Source organism: Camelus ferus, chromosome 11 (genome assembly GCF_009834535.1).
Source record: "Camelus ferus isolate YT-003-E chromosome 11, BCGSAC_Cfer_1.0, whole genome shotgun sequence".
NCBI lineage: Eukaryota > Metazoa > Chordata > Mammalia > Artiodactyla > Camelidae > Camelus > Camelus ferus.
Genome location: NC_045706.1, coordinates 62,270,379 through 62,291,903, shown reverse-complemented (window position 1 = coordinate 62,291,903; position 21,525 = coordinate 62,270,379). Strand labels below are relative to the sequence as shown.

The 21,525-nt window shown below is 39.7% G+C and overlaps 2 protein-coding genes across 21 annotated transcripts in view; both read right to left on the bottom strand.

The window, feature by feature from the left end:
- Window positions 1-14,906, bottom strand: part of ZFAND4 (zinc finger AN1-type containing 4) — a 61,154-nt gene extending 46,248 nt beyond the window's left edge. For 4 of the 7 annotated variants that reach the window (XR_004324052.1, XM_032491704.1, XM_032491705.1 and 1 more), the window contains exons 1-2: window positions 14,774-14,905; window positions 6,703-7,003 (exon numbers count right to left, since the gene is read on the bottom strand). Coding sequence is in view for 6 of the 7 variants with exons in the window: in XM_032491704.1 (XP_032347595.1) it covers window positions 6,703-6,964 (262 nt within the window). In the remaining variant the exon portion in view is untranslated. The other 3 variants (XM_032491706.1, XM_032491703.1, XM_014562655.2) reach the window with 3 other exon arrangements.
- Window positions 14,907-17,206: 2,300 nt separating this feature from the next.
- WASHC2A (WASH complex subunit 2A) overlaps window positions 17,207-21,525 on the bottom strand; it is a 49,595-nt gene continuing 45,276 nt past the window's right edge. For 8 of the 14 annotated variants that reach the window (XM_032491687.1, XM_032491688.1, XM_032491698.1 and 5 more), the window contains 3 exons: window positions 20,681-21,298; window positions 19,674-19,851; window positions 17,580-17,905 (listed from right to left, as the gene is read on the bottom strand). In XM_032491687.1, the coding sequence (XP_032347578.1) occupies window positions 17,766-17,905; window positions 19,674-19,851; window positions 20,681-21,298 (936 nt within the window). In that variant the 3' untranslated portion in view covers window positions 17,580-17,765. Of the gene's footprint in view, window positions 17,906-19,673; window positions 19,852-20,680; window positions 21,299-21,525 lie in introns of all 14 variants that reach the window. The other 6 variants (XM_032491699.1, XM_032491700.1, XM_032491701.1 and 3 more) reach the window with 2 other exon arrangements.

The window sequence follows — 21,525 nt, the reverse complement described above, 5'->3', positions numbered from 1 at the left end:
GGGAAATGCACATTAAAACCACAATGAGGTATCACTAAATGCCTATTAGAATGACTAAAGAAGACTGACCATACCAAGTGTTAACAAGGATATGGAAGAAAAAAAAGAATCCTCCATGCTTCTTCCCAGCTGCATCCTCTTCCCTCCACCCCGAGTAATTATCATTCCAAATTTGGTGTGGATTATCCTTCTGCTTTTTGTTACTGCTTTATTTCAATACATGGCATTGTTTCTTTGCCACTTTCTGATCTTCATATAAGTGGAATCATAGCATGTGTGTTCCTCTATGATTTGCTTTTTTTAATTCACCATTTTTTAATTTATCCATGTCATGTATGAAGTTATTATTCCATTACTTTTTCCTGTTGTAGACTATTTCATAGAATTTGACTCCAGTGTATGACACATATATTTACGTATACCACAATTTATCTATTCTAGTGTAGTCATTTGAGTTGTTACTAGATTTTTGACATTATCAAAAAGACTACTATGAACATCCCTCTACATGACTTGTTCACATGTTTTACTTCAGAATGTATTTTATAAGTAACTTTATTAATACAGAAATACCAGCTTTCTTCAGGTTAGTATTTTCCTGGTATACCTTTTCAATTCTTTTGCTTTCAACATTTTGGGGTCCTTATATTTGTAGATTAGGTTTCTTACAAACAGTATTTCACATGAGTTTTTTTAAACCATTCTGTCAATGGTGGTTTTTCAATAGAGACTTTTATCCACTTTACATTTTAGGGATTACTGACATTTCTATTCATTTTTACTACCTTATTTTGTGCTTTGCAATTGTTCTAACTACCTGCTTCCTTTATGTATTTAAACAGATGGAAGAAGGTCAGGCAATTCTGTCATTTGGAAATTATACATCTCTATTTCTAATGTCTAGTGATTAATTTAGAAACTTTAAATTATCATATTTAATAAAATAAAGTCTAAAGGTAATCACATCTTTAACCTCCTCATGAACAATGCTGGAAGCCTTACCATTCTCATTACAAACAACTGACTTGTATGTCATTGCTTCCAGGATTTTTAATTCAGTTTTTCAAATCTTCATTGTTTTATTAAGTAAACGTTTATTTAGATTTACCCACAACTTAATTTTTTTAATGTTGATTGAATACTGATTGAAATTGACACTTCACCAAAGACCGAATAGACATTTCACCAAAACATAATCAATAAGCAAATAAAAGTATGCTAAAAATCACTAGGTAAGGAGATACAAATTAAAACTATAATGGGATATCACCAAGATCTAGTAGAATAGCAAAAAAGAAACAAAAACAACCCAGACAATACCACGTTCTCATGATACAAAGCAACTAGAACTTCAGACATTACTCACAGAAATACAAACTGGTACAGCCACGCTAGAAAACAGTTTGGCAGTTTCTTATTAAATTAAATAAACACTTACTACACAACTCAGCAATTCCACTCCTAGGTATTTACCCAGGTGATACGAAAACCTATGCACCCATAAAAAACTGTAAAGTTAAAATTACTTTATTCATAATCACCAAAAATTGAAAACAAACCAAGTGTCCCTCAATTTGGGAACGAATAAGTGTAGTATATCCACACAATGGAACACTAATTGGCCATAAACAGAATGCACTATTTGTATTGATATATGGAACAATATGAATAAAGCTCAAATGCATTATGTATTATATATAAGAGAAAGAAAGCAGACTCAAAAGGCCAAATACTGTTATATACAGTTACATGAAATTCTGGAAAAGGTAAAATTATAAGGACAGAGACAGATTAGTGGATGCCAGGAGCCAAGCTTACAGGAAGATATTGACTACAAGGGCACAGGAGAATTTTTGTGGACAATGGAACTGTTCTGTATCTTGATTGTGGTGGTAGTTATGGGACAGTAATGTTTGTCAATAACGACAGAACTATATGCTAGTTATGGGTTGAACTGTGTCTCCCAAGAGTTCATATATTTAAGTTCTAACCCTTACTACCTTAGGATCTGACCTTACTTGGAGATAGGGCTTTTACAGATATAATTAAGTTAAAATGAGTTTATTAAGGAGGGCCCTAATCCAATATGACTAGTGTCCTTATAAAAGGGGGAAATTTGGAGAAAGAGAGAGACGTACACAGGATGATTAAGAAGATTGGAGTGATGTTTCTACAAGCTAAGGAACAAGAGAGATTCCCAGAAGCTAGACATGGTACAGATTTCCTCTAAGAGCTCTCAGAAGGACCCAATAATGCCAACACCTTGACTTTGGGATTTTAGCCTCTAAAATTGTGACATAATACATTTCTATTCTTTATGCCACTCAGTTTGTGGTACCTTGTTATAGCAGCCCTAGAAAACTAACACTAAAAATGGTGAATTTCACAATATGTAAATTATATCTTCATTAAAAATGGAATGAAGGTGTATGCTAGATCTTGTTCAATATTATTGATCAGAATAAACTGTAAAAGTGATCAAATCTATCTAATCCTATATATAATGTGGTTGCAGAGCTGCTCTTACGATTTTTAAACAAAATAAAATATTTTCGGCAAAACAAACACTGAGAATAAAATTCAACTTAAGAAAAAACATGCAGTATATAGCTAATACAGTTCTCGGAAAGAAATTTTAAGTCATAAATGGTTATATTAAAAAGAAAGTTGACAATTTCAGCTTCAGTTACAACATGTAAAGAGCATGTAAGTTGCCACTCCCATCCTTACAACAAGAATAAAGCTGAATAAACTGAAAAAGAACAACTTTTCTTGGAGCCATCAGAGAAATGAGGTAGGAGGGCAAACCACCACCCTTAAATCTACAGAGATAGGAAAATCCAAACAGGTGCAGCCATGATCCACTTACTGGAAGCAGAAGCTCTAGAGACATAAACTGGAAGGAACACTTACCAGCACCACGCCCTAACCAACTGAGCTAACCAGCCGGTTGGAAGGAACACTTAAATGGTAGTTTCATGAACTACTGGAGACTGAGTATGGACTAGCATGAGACTGAGGAATTCCTGGGGGCCTCAGTCTTAGTGGTGCTACCACACTTTTGACAGTTTTATCTCTAGAAACTCCATCAGGTTCTTTCTCTGAAGAATCAAGAAAGATTTCCTTGCAGCTCAGGCAGAGGGAGGGGGAACACAAACATTATGAAAAATCCCAGAGCATTCTCCATAATAAAGGCCAACTCACTTTATCAGAGCCTTATCCCACCTGGGAGAAAGATATTTCACAGATTCCAGACCTTTCCAGGCTTCCTACCTCACCTAAGTTCATTGTGGGGTGAGGAGAGGTGAGAAGCTAAGAAACACTTTGAAGGTGACAGCCCAGGGACATGGGCCCACTAAAAGACAGATTTAATCATTAGATAATAGGGAAGGTTCCCCCTCCCTTAATACTTTACCACCACACTAACCAACTGTAGTTTAATAACATTGGATTAAAACCGAAAGAGATTCAGGATACAGATTCTTTCGAAGGAGGAGTTCTCAAGGAAACCTAAAGACAACAGCAAAGACAAAACAAGGGAACTAGAGGAATTTGAAGCCTCTGGCATTTACAGCTACAGCAAACATTAAGCACAGTCCAACTGCTCATCAATTAATACAAAAATTCACACTATATCATAAATTACATAAAGCACTGTATTTAAAGGTGGTAAAAAGGTCCTAATATATATTGCTAATTAGCAAATTACTATTTTTCCCTTTTGCCTGATAATAATCCTCAGTTTAGAAGTTCACCAGAAAAATATACCCTCACACTTTTTTTGTATATTCCTACAACATACTTTTAGTGATGCAATTACCTGCACATAAGCTTGTTTAATAAATTATTTTATGTGCTGTTAAAAAAGGCAGGGGGGAGGAACACCACAAACATGACAGACGCAAAACTCTGCCTCACGCTTGCAGGACTGTGCCGAGCTACTCCATATAAAGCACTGGTAGATGGTTACTGTTACCTGATACGGTACACCATGCTTTCAGCAAAAAATTACAAGTCATTGTAATCCTACAGGACAAGACAAAATACAGTCTGAAGAGACAAAACAGTGCTCCTGTCCCTTCAAGGCTCACTTAAAGTCACGCTGTGGGTACTGCTCCTTTCTTCCTACAGTCTCACCATTCCTAAACCAGCACACTCCTTCAAGCCTTTCTCCACAGTCCCCTCCACCTCCCCTCCTATCTCCTTCTATCTCCAACTTACCAGAAGCTGCTCAAAAGGAGAAGCAGTCTGGCAGAGCAACCATCTCCCTGAAGGATTACTCAGCTGTGTCACCTCTGCCTTCCTAATCTATGTAATCCATTTCCCTCTGTCTTGGAGAGTCTCACTCACTATGTTATCCCCAAATGTCTTCCTGGGTAGAAACAGAAAGATCACCTAGAAAAGGATTAAAGTTCACTTTTCATGAAGGATGCCCTCTTGAAGCCTCCTATAGAACAGAATGACTGTCACTGCCCATGGGCTGCAAGAAGTTACAAGAAAACACGGAGAATAGGAGGAAAAGAAGAATGGGGGGAGTGAGGGCTGTAAAGATGACTAACGGGGATAGGAATTTGTATCTATTGACCACTACTGGTACATGCCACAGACTGAACTGCGTGCCTCCAAAATGTATATCTTGAAGTCCTAACCCCCAATGTGATGGTGCTTGGAGACGGCGCCTTTGGGAGATAATTAGGTTTAGATGAGGTCATGAGGGTTGAGGCCCTTATGGTGGGATCAGTGCCCTTATAAGAGATGCTCCATGCTAGAAGGTGCCTGTCTACAAGACAGGAAGAAAGCCTCACCAAAACCTAACCATGCCGGTATCCTGATCTCAGACTTTCAGCCTCTGGAACCGTGAGAAAATAAATTTCTGTTGTTTAAGCCTCCCTGTGTATAGTATGTTCTTATGACAGCCCAAGCAGACAAAGACAACAGAGATTTTACATATTACATCATTCAGTTTCCCAACTGCAATATTTGTTTTGTAAGTGTCTAAACTAGGATTCAGCTGTCTAATAACTATAAAGCCACTGCTTTTACCCTGACAACATCTCCTCCTACAGAGAACAAGAAGCCGACATCTTGGCTCTGGTCCCAATCTGTCAGTAAATATTTCCCTTGGACAAGTCCCTAATCATCTTTAAGCCCACATTTACTCTTCTGACATGAGAGACAGGATGCTCTCTAGAGTGCTTTTGCTGCATGGAGATTATTCAAAATGCATGAAAGGGGGGGAAATGCAGAGATTATTTGGAACACAAGGAGTTGTTGTTGTTGTTTTTATCTTCCTGATCCTAAAAAGATACCATTGTACCATCATATAAATGAAAAAGGAGAACAAAGTAAAAATAAACTCTCCTGACTCCATATCTCACCAAATCATTTGGGGGGACGAAAGCTTCATATGCCATTAGTGGATGTACTGATGTGGTCAGTGGACTGGCCGCTAACTTCAACAGATGTTAGTTACTGGAGGAATAGCAAATATTCAAAAGCTCATATCAGGATCCTTGACTTTACAAAGATAAAAAAAATTCCAACCCTCCTCATTCTTCTGCAATTTTGAACTTAAAACTGAGCTAGAGCACAGTGCCTTTGTATTACAAGCAAGCTCCAGCTGGCTCAAAAATCAAAGATCCATTTAGTCTTATATCAAACAATTTAATTTCCTAATCTTTACTGGATTTTAACAACTATAAATGGCAAATACCACTTGTTTCAGAACTCTGCCTTCACCTAGCCTGAAGTGGAAAGGAATCTCTAACAACAATTTTTCCACATTTCTCAGTATGTTTCCTAGAGATGGTTTTTATGTCAAATGCAATTTGCGTTGTAAAACCCAGTTTAAGTGAAGGCCTTTCAGTATAAGAATATAGGCTTGTCTCCCAAACACAAAAACTCTATATTTCCAAATATGCAGATAAAGAAAATCTTCCACAAACATTCAGATTCCAGAATGCACCATGTGTAGAAGATACGGGTCAGCTAGGCTAAAGCTGAAGGGGATCTCTAACATGAATTTTTCCCACATCTCTCAGCATGTTTCCCAGAGCTGGTTTCAAATTAAATACTGCTTGCATTGTAAACCCCACCCATCAAAAAGAACCCTGCCAATTACAAAGAAAAGACCAATTTTAACACAAAGTAATTTATAACACTTTCCACAAATAAACAAACCACAAAAGAGGTATTATACAATATTCAGTATCTCTGCTATACTGAGGAAACTTCAAATCTGTGTAAATGAGAGCCAAAAATGCTTCTCAATAAATCTCCTTTAAAAAAAGAAAAGGATTCACAAAACACTGTAGAAAGCAAACAAGGTCACTAAAAGGGAATTTGATTATTATTTCCCATTAAAAGTAAGTGTAAGATAGTTATGGCAGAATACACACATCATCATAATCTGTTGAAAAACTTCTAAAATATTATTCCACACCATTAACATGATGCCAGAGATTTGCTTCAAAGGAATCTGGTAGAAAGGGAACAGGGTGAAGGAAGTGCAGGAATCAAAATAAGACAGTTCATGAACTGATACCTGTTGAAGCTGAGTAGGGGGTTTTATGGGTTCATTTTCTAATTCTTCTAATTCCATGTATGATTGACATTTCTCCATAAGGAAAGCTAAAAAGTTATTATACACTCGTGATGAACAAATTTAATCCTCATATTCCAAAAATAAAGAAAGACTAGTACCTTCCAATCTTTGAATTTTTGCTTTCACAGAAATAACGGCTTCAAAGGGTGAAACTCTCAGCTCAAAACATGTTCCAGTCAATGTTTCAATGAAGAGCTCCATTGCATCATAGAAAGGAAGTTTATAGTAAAATGGTCCCACGTTATCTTCATTGAAGAATGGAGGATCTTTTCTGTTATCCATTACTTTGACTTTTCTAATTCCTCTGGAATATGTTGTAGGCAACTGTATTCCAGTTCTAGCCAAATCAGCTTTGAACATTGGTAATATATATCGTTGTTCATGTTTTGAGCTTTGTACCTAGAAAACAAGAATAATTTTTTTTTTAAAAGCCTATCTGAAAGTCTCTTTTCCCCATAAAGATTTTCTGAACAACTCTGGCCCATATAAATCTTCCAAACAGCCTAGAACCCATTTTAATGCTTGCCATGTCTAATCCTGAACTTTTCACATTTGTCTCTGAAATCACTCTCCCAATTAGACTGTCAAGATTATTAAGAACAGGTATATTTGTGCTATTTTTCTGTATCTCACCAGAACTCTGGACAGTTACTTACATATACTACATGCTCAACAAATATTTGTTTTGTTCTTAATGATATTTAAACCAATGAACTCACCATGCAGGTGTAGCTTTTTAAGACTATGAAAAAGTTATGCATATCCTTTCTTAAAACACGTAAATTATGTTTCATAATCCATACAAAGTATAATGTTGTAGCCACTGTACATCTGAATCACACTGAATAAAAGGAATAGCAATCATCTTAATAGATTCCTTTAAAGTAGGACTCACTAGTTAATCAATGAGCATTTAAGTTCCCAGAAGTCATCTATCAGTATAGCATCGAGATGAGATTGATATCTGTAACAGACATTACACACAATCTCTATTCCTCTAAAAGGAATAATCATATTGATAAATTTCCATTAATCAGTGAGAACTTTGCAAAGGGGGTGGGGAGTCTTTAATTTAAACTAAAAGGACAAATGATACACATTATTCCTGGAAAGGAAAGTATATCTTTTTAATATTTTACTGAGATATGATTTACACACCATAAAAGTTACCCATTTATAGTGTAAGATCTACTGGGTATTAATATGTTCACAAAATAGTACAATCATCACAACCATTTTTAGAACAGTTTCATCAATCCAAACAAGGAATCTCATACTCTTTAGACATACTCCTAAATTCTCCCTTTCTTTCTCAGACCAAGGCAATCACTAATCTACTTCCTGACTCTATAATTTTGCCTATTCTGGACAATTCACACAAGCAGAATGATACAATATGTAATCTCTTGTGACTGGCTTCTTTCATTTAGCACAATGTATTCGAAGTTCATTCACTTTCTAGGATGAATCAGTATTTCATTCTTCTTTATTGCTGAGTAATATTCCACTGTATGAATATACCACAGGTTATTTATTTACCCAGTCATCAGTTGATGGGCATTCTGGGTTGTTCCCAATTTTTGGCTATTATGAATAATAGTATAAGAACGTTTGATAACAACTTTGTGTGTAGACATATGTTTTCCTTTCTCTTCCATATGTATCTAGGAGTGGAACTGCTAGGTTATGTGGTAACCCCATGTTTAGCAACGTGGGACTACCAGTTTTCAAAAATGTTTTGAACCAGTTTACACTCCTACCAACAACGAACAAGGGTTCAGATTTCTTCACACCCTTGCCAATGCATTTTGGTTTTTTGATTAAAGCCATCCTAGCGAGTGTGAATTAGTGTCTCGTGGTTGTGATTTGCTTTTCTCTAATGACTAATGATATTGAGCACCTTTTTATGTACTTATTAGTCATTTGTATACCTTCTTTACAAAAAATGTCTATTAAGAAAGTCCATTCAGATCCTTTGTCCATTGAGTTTTTAATGGTTCCTTAATACAAGCCTTTTCACAGATACATGATTTGCAAATATTTTCTCCAATTTTGTAGATTGCCTTTTAACTTTCTTGATGGTGCCCTTTGAAGCACAATAGTTTTTAATTTTAATGAAGACCACTTTGACTATTTTTCTTTTGTTGCTTATGCTTTTGAAGCCATACTTTAAAAGCTTTGCCTAATTCAAGGTAATAAAGATTAACTTGTGTATCTATTGGTAAGAATTGTACAGTTTTAGCCCTTACATTTAGGTCTATACTCTATTTTGAATTTATTTTTGTGCACATTGTGAAATAGGGGTCTAGCTTTATTCTTTTGCAATAACCAGTTGTCTCACACCATTTATTAGAAAGATTGTTCTATCTCCATTGAATTATTTTGATGCCCTTGTTGAAAACCAATTGACCAAAAATGTGAGGGCTTACTTCCGGTCCCTTGATTCTGTTCCATTGATCTACATGTCTATCCTTATGCCAGTAGCACATTGTCTCTGTAGATTTGTAGTTAAGTTTTGAGATCAGGAAGTGTGAGTCCTCTAATTTGTTCTTCTCTTCCAAGACTGTTGGCTATTCTGGGTCCTTTGAATTTCCATATGAATCATAGGATCAGCTTGTCTGTTTTGAAAAAACACCACTTGGGATTTTGATAAGGACTGTGGTGAGTCTGCAGTTTAATTTGGAGAGTATTACCATATTAACAATATTAAGTCTTTCTAATCCATCAACATGGATATATTTTTTATTTATAACTTCTTTAATTGCTTTCAACAATGTTTTATAATTTTCAGATTACATGTTTTGCATTTTAAAAAATTCCTAAGAATTTTGTTCTTTCTGATGCTACTATAAATTGTTCTTAGTTTCATTATCAGATTGTTTATTCCTAGTGTTTATAAATACAATTGTTTTTAATATATTGATCTTGTACACTAAATCCTTGCTGAACTTCTTTACTAGTTCTAGATTTTTTAGTCAATTTCTTAGGATTTTCGACATATAAGATCATGTCAACTACAAATACAAATTTTTACTTCTTCTTCTCCAATCTAGATGCTCTTTATTTTCTTTTCTTACCTAATTGCCCTGCCTAGAATCTCCAACACAAGGCTGAATAAAAGTGGTTAAAAGCAAACACTATTGTCTTTTTCCTGATTGTAGAGAAAAACATTCAGTCTTTCACCATAAGGTATGATTTTAGCTGTGGGGTTTTCATAGACAACATTTATCAGATTAAGAATGTTCCCTTCTATTCCTTTTTTGTTTAGCTGTATTTTTTTTTTATCATGGTGTTGAGTTTTGTCAAATGCTTTTCTTTCCATTGTCTATTGAGATGATAATGTGGGTTTTACCTCTAATTCTATTAATATGGTGTATTATATTGACTGATTTTTTAGTATGTTGAAACAATCTTGCATTACTGGGATAAATCTATTTGTACATGGTTTATAATCCTTTATATATGTTGCTAAATTTGGTTTGTTAATATTTTTTGAAGTTTTTTTTTTAATCCATAGAGCTACTGATCTAGTTTTCTTTATCTGTCTGTCTGGTTTGACATCAGTGTAATATTGGCCTCATAAGGTAAGTTGGGAAGTAATCCCTAAAGGTAGGTAAATTCTTCACTGTATTTCAGAATAGGTAAAGCCTCAGAGTGGGAGGAAAATATCTGTATGGCTTGGTGAACAGCAGCTGAACATTAGGGAAGTGCAAGAATCAAGAAGAAAACAGATGATACATTTTTACTTTTTTTTTTTTGCCAAAGGATATGAGATGAAGTCACTACAATTTTCATAACAATATGTTCAAAGGAGCAGTTTTTTTTAAATTGTAGTTCGATTAACAACCTACATCTCCATTCTACAGACATGATTTCTATAGGCATCTGAAATCTGGATACTAGACAGACATCTGAAATCCCACATATCCAAAACCAATCATCTTTCCTACAAACTTCCTTCTTATCCTACAGTCCTATCTTGGTAAAGAGTACCAACACTAATCTAGTCACTCAAGTCAGAAATCTAGGAACCATTTTAGATTTTCCCTCTATCCCCAAGGTATCTAGAAGTGATCAGTCCTAACAGTACAACATATTATTTCTGTCATCTGTCCCTCTGTCCATCCACACTGATTAGGACTTAGTTCAGGCTTTCATTAGTTCTCCATTGAGCAATTTCGGTAGCTTTGATATAATCCCTGACTCCTGTCCTTCACTCTTCCAATCCATTCTCTAGGATGGCAACAGTTACCTTTTTTAGAACAAGAAAGTTTAACAAAAACTAGATTAGGGTATCATATCACATAGTTTAAAAATTATTTTACTGTCAATTATCTATGTTTAAGCAAGAGAGGTCACACAAAGTTCTAAAATTATTCCGTATTTGACTTTAGAACGCATTACAGCGAAACCACCATTTCAGACAAAATGAGAGAAATGAATCCAAGTTAGTCTAAAGCATGGGGGTTTTTTCCTTTTAAATAGACTACATTTTAGAGCAGTTTTAGGTTCACAGCAAAATTGAGCAGAAAGTACAGTCCTCATATACTCCCTGCCTCCACATATGCACAGCCTCTCCCAATATCAACATCCTACACCACAGTGGTATATTTGTTACAATTGACAAACCTACATTGACACATCATTATCACTCAAAGTTCATAGTTCACATTAGTGTTCATTATTGGTGTTGTACATTCACTAATTTGCACAAACGTACAGTAACATGTACTCACCAATATAGTAACACACAGAGTAGTTTCACTGCCCTAAAAATCCTCTGTGCTTTGCCCATTCATCCCTCTCTCCTACCAGTAGCAACCACTGATCTACCAACCTTTTACCACTGCCACAGTTCTGCCTTTTCTAGAATGTCGTACAGTTGGAATGTTGCCTTTTCAGATTGGCTTCTTTCATTCAGTAATATGCATTTAAGTTTCCTGCATGTTTTCTCATGGATTTGTACAGCTCATTTCTTTATAGCACTGAATAATATTCCACTGTTTTGACTGTACCACAGTTTATTTATCCATTCACCTACTGAAGGACAGGTCTTGGATGAGTATAAGTTTTGGTAATTATAAATAAAGCCACTACAAGCATCTGTGTGTAGGCTTTTGTGTGGACATAAGTTTTCTAATCCTGGGGGTAAATACCAATGAGCAAAACTGCAGGATCTTATGGTAATAGTGTTTAGTTTTGCAAGAAACTGCTGAAGTATCTTCCAAAGTGGCTGTACCATTTTGCATTTTCACCATCAATGAATGAGATTTCCTGTTGCTCTACATCCTCACCATCAAACATTTGATGTTTGCCATTCTAATAAGCACGTAGTGGTATCTCATTGTTTTAACTTGCATTTCCCTAACGACACTGAATGTGGAGCAGTTATCTTTTTTAAATATAGAACCGATCATGTAATTTCTTAGCTCAAGGCCCCCAGTGACTTCCCACTGTCTATAGAATAAAATTACGACTCCTTAGAAAGGCTCCTAAGACCATGCATCTCACCTTCCAGCCCCATTTTATTTATACACATACCTCATCCCATCCTGCAACATCTCTGGTACTTTCATCCCCTAATCACTTTCACCTGCAGCTTCAGAACTCGGCTGCTCTGTCGTTGCTCCTACTTTGCTCTGCTCACCACCATTCCCACACTTGGCTATCAGGTGCACCTAACCATCTTTCAAGATGCAACTCAAATAGCAACTATTCCACAAAGCCTTTTATGGTTATTCTCATTTGCACCCAATCTCCATCCTGTATTTCAGCCATGACAATCAATTTCATTTTTAACGTGGCTTTCATACTCTACTAAACCGTAAGCTACTTGAGGGAAGGGCAACATCTGATTTACCGTCCTGTCACCTGCCACAGTGTTTTGTACATATTGGTACTTAAAGGCTTGTTCAATGAAAGAGTGAATAATATTCACTATCTCCAATGATTCTTAGAGCAAACCCGTGATACAGGTAAGGTGTTACTCTGTTTTAGAGATTAAGAAATGTTTGGTTATACTGCAAGTTTGTTTGGAGGTATGTTGGTTTCCCATGCGAACCATTTTATTATTCACTCCAAACTAACTCCATCGAAGTTTGCTCAACTCTTAATAACACATACACACACATACAGAGATTTCTGCCACGGTGAATTTTTATAAGACCAACTAATTAATTAGGGAACCTGAATCGCACTGCGCAGACTGCTAATGGCCCTGAAGAGATGGCAACACAGGAAGAAAAATTGTTGCTGGCAGCACTGCTGCTTTGAATGCTGTTACACTTTTTATCAAAATAAGGAGTAATAAAAATAATAACACAAAGTAATGTGCTAACAATACTGCTGGTGAAAGTGGTAAAAAAAAAAAACCATTACTTTAAAGTAAAAGCCAAATAAATGGCTGTATTGCTCAGGTTTTGTTCCTTGTATCTTTAATACATTGAAATGCCTGCAGGTAACGCCTAATCCCTTTTCCCACTTCACAGGAACAACTGCTTTTTAAATACAATTCTGGATAAACATGTGGATTCTTAAGAACATACTTATGCTATATCAAATAAGAATGTACTACAGAATTACCAGTGTCTGTTCCCCCAAAGCCAACAGCACTCCTATCTACATAGTAGGAGCTCTAGCAACAGAGGTCAGGAGTCAGGAATGCTGAAATAAATGTTACAGAAATAAAGGCATGGGGGACTAGTGCCTGCCCAAGGAATTTAGAGACAGAAGATATAAGAAGCATTTCTTTCACCACAGTACCCTTCAACAGCAATACCCTGAATATAATAAACAAGTTGTGGGGGATGGTAACATAAAGACAGGTTTGGAAATCCTTCATCTACAATGAGAATGGATAAAGTAACTATGGGCTAAAAGACAAAAAGCAACTAGTACAGCACTAACAGCACTGACCACTCACCATTAATTTGGGCCCAAATCAATGGAATTAATATTCAATTTCCAAAAAGAAGCAAGACTTGGTAACCAAATTCAAAATCAAAATGTATTGTTCTAGGAAACAATTGCACTGCTCCTCAGCAGGAGAAATCACTGTAACAGAGGACAAATGAGGCTATGAAATCTGGTGATGCTAGACTGGAGGACCAGAAGATGACAGGAGCAAATGGAAGCTCCAGTAGGCCTAGCCTGCATTAAAAGTGGGGTCTATGGACAGCTTCTGAAAGTTGTGTGTGATCATGCTGGACTGAACATATTATGGAAACTATGATGTTGGAAAACGAGGGGCAAAGAAGAACAGGATGAGAACTATTACAAGGACAGCTAAAAAATACAAAAGGGAGAGGAAAAAAAGAAGGCAGGTCGAGGGAAAAGTACGTCTAGAATTTTTACCAACAATTTAAAAACACATACTTAGCTATTAAGAGTAATGGTGTCAAAAAACATTTCTATCAATTCCCAAAACACTTCTCTCATCTCTTTCGAAAAAGTACTTAAGACACAACAACCAAAGATGAAAGAGAAGTCAAAGATTGGTAATGCAATAGCAGTGCTGGATAATTTCAGTGACTCGGAATCCGTTCTAAAGAATATTATCCATATAAGAGCAGTTCTTTTAAACTGTTCCCCCAACATAAAGAGATCCAGCATGTTATGCAGCAAATAAATACACTTTTAATGAACTGCTTTCATTAATGTCTGGCAATATCCCCTATCCCTTGTACTTAAATACAAGCTTCAGAATTATATCCACTACGTCAAGCACCTGTACCCTAAACTCTAGCCTGGAATCAATTTTCTAGTGGGACTGGTAAATCCTGCGGACCTACGTCTCCTCGAGCCGTCAACATACAAACACTTGAAGACGGCTGAGTCACCTGCGCAGCCCATGCTCCTCCAGGATAAACTCCGGCCACCAGACGCAAGGGCCTGATCCAAAGGGCAGAGGTCAGGCTCCGCGTCAGAATCCGCGGCTCCGAGTCCCGCACCTGCGGGGCGGGACCGCGCAGCCCAGGTCGCGCTCGCGGAGGGACGCAAAGAGGAGGCTGTGTGCTCGGCGAGGGCGGCCCGCCACGCCGGTCTAGGGGCAGCGGCGGCAGAGGGGGCGCGGCCCGGCTGCCCTGCGCCGGGAGACCGGCGACGGCAGCGCCGCCCGGCTCAGCGGCCCGCGGTCCCGGCCGCCCTCCCCATCCGCCCGCTCGCCCTCACCGGCTCTCGTCCACTCGCTCGCCGGCCCGCAGGCCTGTAGGGAGGCGCGGCCCCGCGAGCGACACCGCGGCCCGCACAGAAGAGCAACGCTCCGCCGCCGCCGCGCCCCCGCCCCCTTGTGACACCGCGTACCAATCGCTCGCCGGCACTCACGTCGCCCTCCAATCAGCGAGGATGAGGCCAGGGGGCGGGGCCTTGCCGCCGGACGCCAGCGGTTGCTCGGGAGCCCGGGCTTCCTTCGCGTTCGGTGGTGGTTGTCGGTTAAGAGAGGCCCGGATGTTAATCTTTTATTACTAACAGTGGCCACCTGACTAGGGCCGAAGCGGGCAGCCTGGAGACCAGTCGCACAGACTTCTGGGAACGGTGGGGTTGGCCTCTGGCCGGACGAAGGTGTGGACAGCACCTGCTCATAGAGGTGCCAGCGTGCTGGGGGAGAGTCCCAGTCGATGGCCTTCCCAGGGCCTGTGCATTTCCAGTGCAGTCCGGGCCGGCCAGCCTGAAGCCGCCCACCCTTCCTGCTCTTCCCTAACGTTTCTGGGCACACCGACCTCATCTGAAATATAGGGCCATTGCCATGCCTGGTTGAAAAAAAGGGCGGAAGCAGACAAGCTCTATAGGTCCTACCCATTTATCCCTCTTCCAATGTACTGAGAATTGATGAGTTGAAACTGAGCGGGTAAAACCCCAGAGTCTGGTATGCCCATCCACTTTTTAATTTTTTTTGCTCTAATTCGCAAACTGCCGAGCTTGGGTGTACACCGTAACAGACAACACACACCTTCCAGCCTGACATGTACCCCACTGCTGCTTTTCTCTTTCCCACAGGCAATCTAAATCCAACCCTTACGGATTTCCAACCTAACTTGCCTACTACACCACTAGGTGAATTACTTAACTGATAATGAACAGTAATCTCACCTCACTGCAGCTTAATTCACCCTCATCTGTGACTCAGAGAAACCGGTCTAAAATGAACTCTAACACCTAATGTCCATCACCTGTCCTTTCTCATGCTCCTCTGAGATCCCCACCCACCAACTTATCTCCATGATTCAAAAAACTAGCACACACTGGGGTTTATGAGGCAGCCCTGGACTTTCATTCATCTTCAGGCTCTATCGCCCCTGGCTCCTTCTTAAACTCTAATACTGAATAGATTGGAGCCCTTGAAGGACAGAGAGATGATTATCTTTGTATATCATACTCAAAATAGTGCCCGGGGATGGAGTGAATCTTACTGAAATCAAAACCTTAGTTCCTAAAGCTGCCTCCCCTCTTAAGAAGAACTGAGAGAATGAGTTTTGGAGTCAGGCGGATGAACTTAAAACCCTGGGTTCCAAAACAGGAAGCTCTGCCCTGGCCAAATCATTCATTCTTGTTAGCATCCACCATTTTTCAAGTGCCAGATAAAACAACTTGCCTACACTCTAAGTGGGAGAACCAGATTTAAATCTAAGTCTCAATACAAAAATCCAAATTTGTTCCACTATTCTTCTCTGCTTCCAAATTTTAGCCTCATTTGTGGAGTGAGGACATTACCTATCTGGTAGTTATTATTACTGAATAAAATAACAGGAAAAGTGCCTACCTTGATTGGACCAGTGAGTGTTAGGTTCCTTCCCCCTTTCAAGCCTCTCAAAATAGCAATTTGCGTATTTTCTAACTCTACTGTCTCCTGAATTCCCTGGAATGATGGATTAGCAGATTTGATCGTTCCAAAAGAAAAACATGTTTAACAAATGCTTACTAAGTCAGATCCCACACTGGGCTCAGACACAGAACAGGAAACCCTGCACATAAGTAACCTAAGGGATGGAAGAAGGGTGTACAAAAGGGATGGGGAAAAGGAACTGGCAACTACTAAGCACCCTCTTCTGCTAATGGGTCATTCTCATAGCAGAGCAGGGCAAACAGCTGTACAAAACCTTTGAATATGAGTAATTCCCAATTCAATCTTAGAAGTACCCATGGAAGAAGCCAGTGGCTTCAGAACTGCTGAAGCCAATTGGGACATCTACAAGATTGTGCCATGGTTATAGACTGAATGCTCATGACCAAGATGGCACAGAAGAACAGACTAGCCAGTGCGGGGGGTGGGGGGGTCAGCCAACCACAATCGACGACAGTTACAGAACATTCCCATCAATGCAGAGATCTCTGGAACAGTGCTGCTCTAGAACTGACATTTCTATCCTCAGCACTTCTCCCCACCATTATCTGGCTTCATTCTGCTTCTTTCACAAAATAATGCTAAGCTCCAAGGAATGGAAATGAATGCCTCAGGGCTAGGGTCAGCAAACCATTTCTGTAAAGGGCCACATAGAAAGTATCTTAGACTTTGTGGCCCATCCAGTCTCTGCTGCAGCTACTCGATTCTGGCATTGCAGGTAGGGTGAAAACACCCAAAGACAATATGTAAATGAATGGGTACAGTTGCCTTCCAATAAAACTTTATTTACAAAGACAAACAGTAAAGGGCCATAGTTCACCAAACCTTGCTTTAGTGGACCTGTACAGACATCTTCAGAATTCAGTGGAACAAGAAGAAATCTCTCCAACTGCAAAGACTCATGAAGTATATAATCTCTCATCCTCTTCCTCTATCAAGTGCCCAGGCTCTGACTAAGCTAGGGCTCCCATACACGTACATGTAGGGAAGACTCCTGGTCATCTGTTTGGCATTTGCTACCTCTGAGAGTCCCTGCCCACCCATGAAAGGCATAAATAGGTTTCTTCTCTAATATGCCCTAAATTATAGCCCGGTACCAAGGGTTAACAAATCAAAATATGGTTTAAAAAAAACAGTAACAAAACACTGTGAAACATTTATTTTTGTTTTGCAGTATTAAGCATGATTAAAACTAGTACAGAAAAATACTAAGTAAGTTGGGTAACTGTTTCAGTATTTGCTTTTTATAATCCAGTTAAGACAATGAGCACTCAAGACAGCATCATTAACTCAAGGATGTAGCTGAAAGATACCCTGTACACGTTACTGGCCTCCAAAGGCATTCAAGGGATCATCAAATATGCCGGACACCTTCTGTTCAGATCTTGGTTCAGGTACTGTCTGTGAAGATCGACTTTTTGGTTTGGCTGTCTTAGCCTGGATACCAGAGGAGAAGATATCATCTTTAAAAAGGAAAAACAAAAACAAAAAGAGTTGCTGAATAGGCAAGAAAATGTGTGCTTTCAAGACACATCTGCACGAACCCACAAAGACTCAAGTCTGGTTAACAGTATGGGATACCAAAGAACACTATGATCAAGCCAAGCCTTCTTAGATTCTGGTCCTGGCTCTGCTACTAAGTTTTATGATCACATACAAGTCACAGTTTCTCTCTGAGCATAATTTCACAGCTACAAAGCTATGTGTGTACACGTGTATGAGACAAAAAGGGGAAGGATATCTGATTCTCCAACCCAGCCCCCGACTTCATCTGTGACACTATACTTATTTGTACATTCTTTTCCCACTGGATTTTAACAGGAAAGGGCACTAAAAATAAGCAAGGGGAAATCCCACACAGGTCGCTGTCTTTCAGAATAAATGTACCTATTTGAGGCAGCTCAATGTTAGGAATGTAAGTCTTTATGACTACACTTGTGTTTAGTGTTTCACTGACTCCAGTGTCCCATGACTCATCTTAGTAATGACAGTAACCCAGTCATGTTACTGCTGGGATTCTATCCTACAGAGATTTTAGCACGTGTACATAAAGATATGTATACACAAATGTTCAAGACCATAGCATCCTTTGTAACAGATAAGACACAATCTAGATCACCCTCGAAAGGCTAATGGCTAAATACAAAGCAGTTTACCACTACTAAAGACAAGGAAGTAGATCTCTATGTACTGACATGGGAAGATACTGTGACCAAAAGGAATAGCAGAACAGGAAAGTATATTCTTATTTTTGGGAAAAAAAAATAAGAATATACTTATATGTATGCAAACCCATACTACTATCACGGTGTCTGAAAGTGTACACACCAAACTCTCAATAATTATTACCTCCGGGGGTTGCTTTCTACTTATTACAGTTTCTGAATAGTATTAATCTATTACAACAGACGTGTATCACATTTTTTTTGTAATAAATTCTCTTTTGTACCCTGTGCTGGGAAGCGGGGTAGAGACAGAGCATACTTGCGTGGGGAGTAGACCCAGTGTGGCTCTGCAGCCTTCTCCCAGTTAACCGCAAGGTCTAGAACGGGAGAGAGGAGGAGAGGGGGCAGAAGCTCACATCTGGCCTCAGCCCAAGTCCTACGCACCAACACAGGATATACCAGAAGCTTCACATTTAAGAGTTATGGGGCATCTGGCAAGCCCATTAAGAAAGCAGATGTTATACTATGGAGGGAAAATGAGCATGTTTACAAACACAGAAGATCTTTGGTGCGAGGCAAAGTCTGAGTTCCCGCCTGCCTTCCTATGTCATCCTGCTCCCCTCCTGCACTGCCCCTCTGTTCTCTGAACCACTGACTTCCACTCTCCAGCGAGAACTGTATCACGGCCAAGGCAGCCACCTCAGCCTATGTTAGCATGTGGGGCAGCTTCTGATCCTCCTTTCATGGTATCAGCGTTCAGATTCATCATTGAGGATTGGCAGGTGGCACACTAAGATAAAAGTGAAACTATACCTGAAAAGTAAAATTCTAGGCTCCTTCAAACTCCCTGATGTTCATAACAAAAAGCTGTTTCACCAAAGTAACTATCCCATTTACTTTATCCGCCCTCAGCCTACCTCAGAATTACAGAGCAGGTCAAAGGAAACCCACTGGGTTCCATTGGGGCACATTTTCCAGGAAAGGGTCAAGACAAAGGTGGCAGAAGAAATATCAAGTCACTGAACAGTAATGACTCACTATGTCATGTGTAAAACTCCAAACTTACCCATATCATCATCAAATATAGACTTAGCTTCCAGTTTCTTTTTGGACTTTTCTTTGGGTTTTACAGTTAGGTCAGCAAAGATATCAATGTTATCATCAAACAAGTTGGATTCAAATGTTCTTTCCTTCTCTCTTGTTTTTTGTGAAGGTTTAATTGCTTCTGTAGCAAATATATCATCCTTGTAAGCCAAAAAAAAAAAAAAAAAGCAAAACAATTTTAAATCCAATTTTTTTCTTTTACTACATACACTAATTTCAACAAGCTGTAGAAAGGCAAACTGCCACAGTGTTTTGGAACAGCCATGTGACCCGCCCCTCCGTGTGGAACGTGTCACTCCAGATCTCTGCCTGGCCCCGTCCCTCTCATTCTTCTAGTCCCGGATCACACGTGGGCTCTACCAGAATCCCTTCTCTACCAGTCCCACCCGAAGAAGCACCTCCCACCCCAACCCATCACTCTGCCCACTGCCCTGGGCTGTTTTCTTCATGGCATTTAACACTCCCTGAAAACGTTATCTATAGGCTGCCCTGTCTGTCTCCGATTCCTCTCCCTGAGAGCCCTGGGGAGCAGAGCAGTGGTCCTAGTTCAGCTTGTGGCTCCAATACCTAGATGCTCAACAAAATCTGCCTGAAGAATGTCCCGAAGGCCTCGCTACCTGCGTTAGAGCATCAGTCAGCTCCAGCCAGGGCCTGTTTCCCCAAGAACCAGAGGTTAAACACGCGAGCTGTAGATACACTATTTTATATACACAGACTGCAGCCACATCCTGAGAAAAACTATAAAAATCAGGATCTGTGTCAGTGGCTACGGCCAGAAACAAAACAGAAAACTGCTTCTGAATAAGTTTCAGAGTTACTGGTAAGAGAACCTAACTGCAATGACTAAGCAAGCAGGTATCGGGCAGCCACAACACAGGTCTAATGTAACCCGTGGTTCCCATGAGCCTATCGGGTATTTTCCTCAACAAAGAACCAGGCACGGAAAAATGTGCTGTTATGTCCTATTACCTCAAAAATATCTTCTGTTTTTGAGAGAACATCCTGCTGACTGTTGGGTTTTGACTCATTCTTCTTGCCTTTTGGGTCTGTGAAGAGATCATCCTCATCTTCCAGGAGAGGAAAAGGATTCGTTTTCTTCGCTGGTTTTGGTTTAACAGACTGGAAGAGATCGTCGTCACTGCCTGCTTCCCCCAGAGGAGGAAACAGGGGGCTTTTTTCTTTACTCCCCCCGGGCGGGTTGGCCGGGCTGTCTGCTGCCTTCCCCTTGGCTTTTCTTCTCCCCGTGGACTGAGATGTGATGCCCTTGGAAAAGATGTCTCCAGAATCAAAAAGGTCACCCTCCAGAGGCTGACTCAGAGACTTGGCAAAGGGGCTTCTGTCCACTCCCAGCACAGGACCACCTGCCCAAGTTGGAGTCGCAGCTGCCACGGCCTCTTCAGACCTCTCTTCTCCACCAGTCGCCCTGGGCTGTGGCTGACGACTATCCAGTGAAGTAGTGCCATCTGCCAACTGGGCAACAAATCCTCTGGGGCCGCTCATGTCCTCAGCCTCGCCGGACTCCTCGGCAGCCAGCCTCCGGGCTGCACGCGTCTGTGGTCTACGCTTCCCTCTCACTTTGACCCGGCTCTGCAATGGGAAAAAAAAACACTTGCTGATCTGGCCATTTTTATAAGGTGCTCAAAGCTAACAAGGCAAATAATCAGCGACTAAAAATACAGTCAGGCTGTCTGGTCCACTTCCATCCAGATATTATCTCAGACACAGAAGAGGTTATTGCTCAAAGATTTTCAAAGGTGTTTAAGAACTCCTACTCCTCCTAGACTAAGTCATTCTTAATTCCTTAGTGGTCCCTG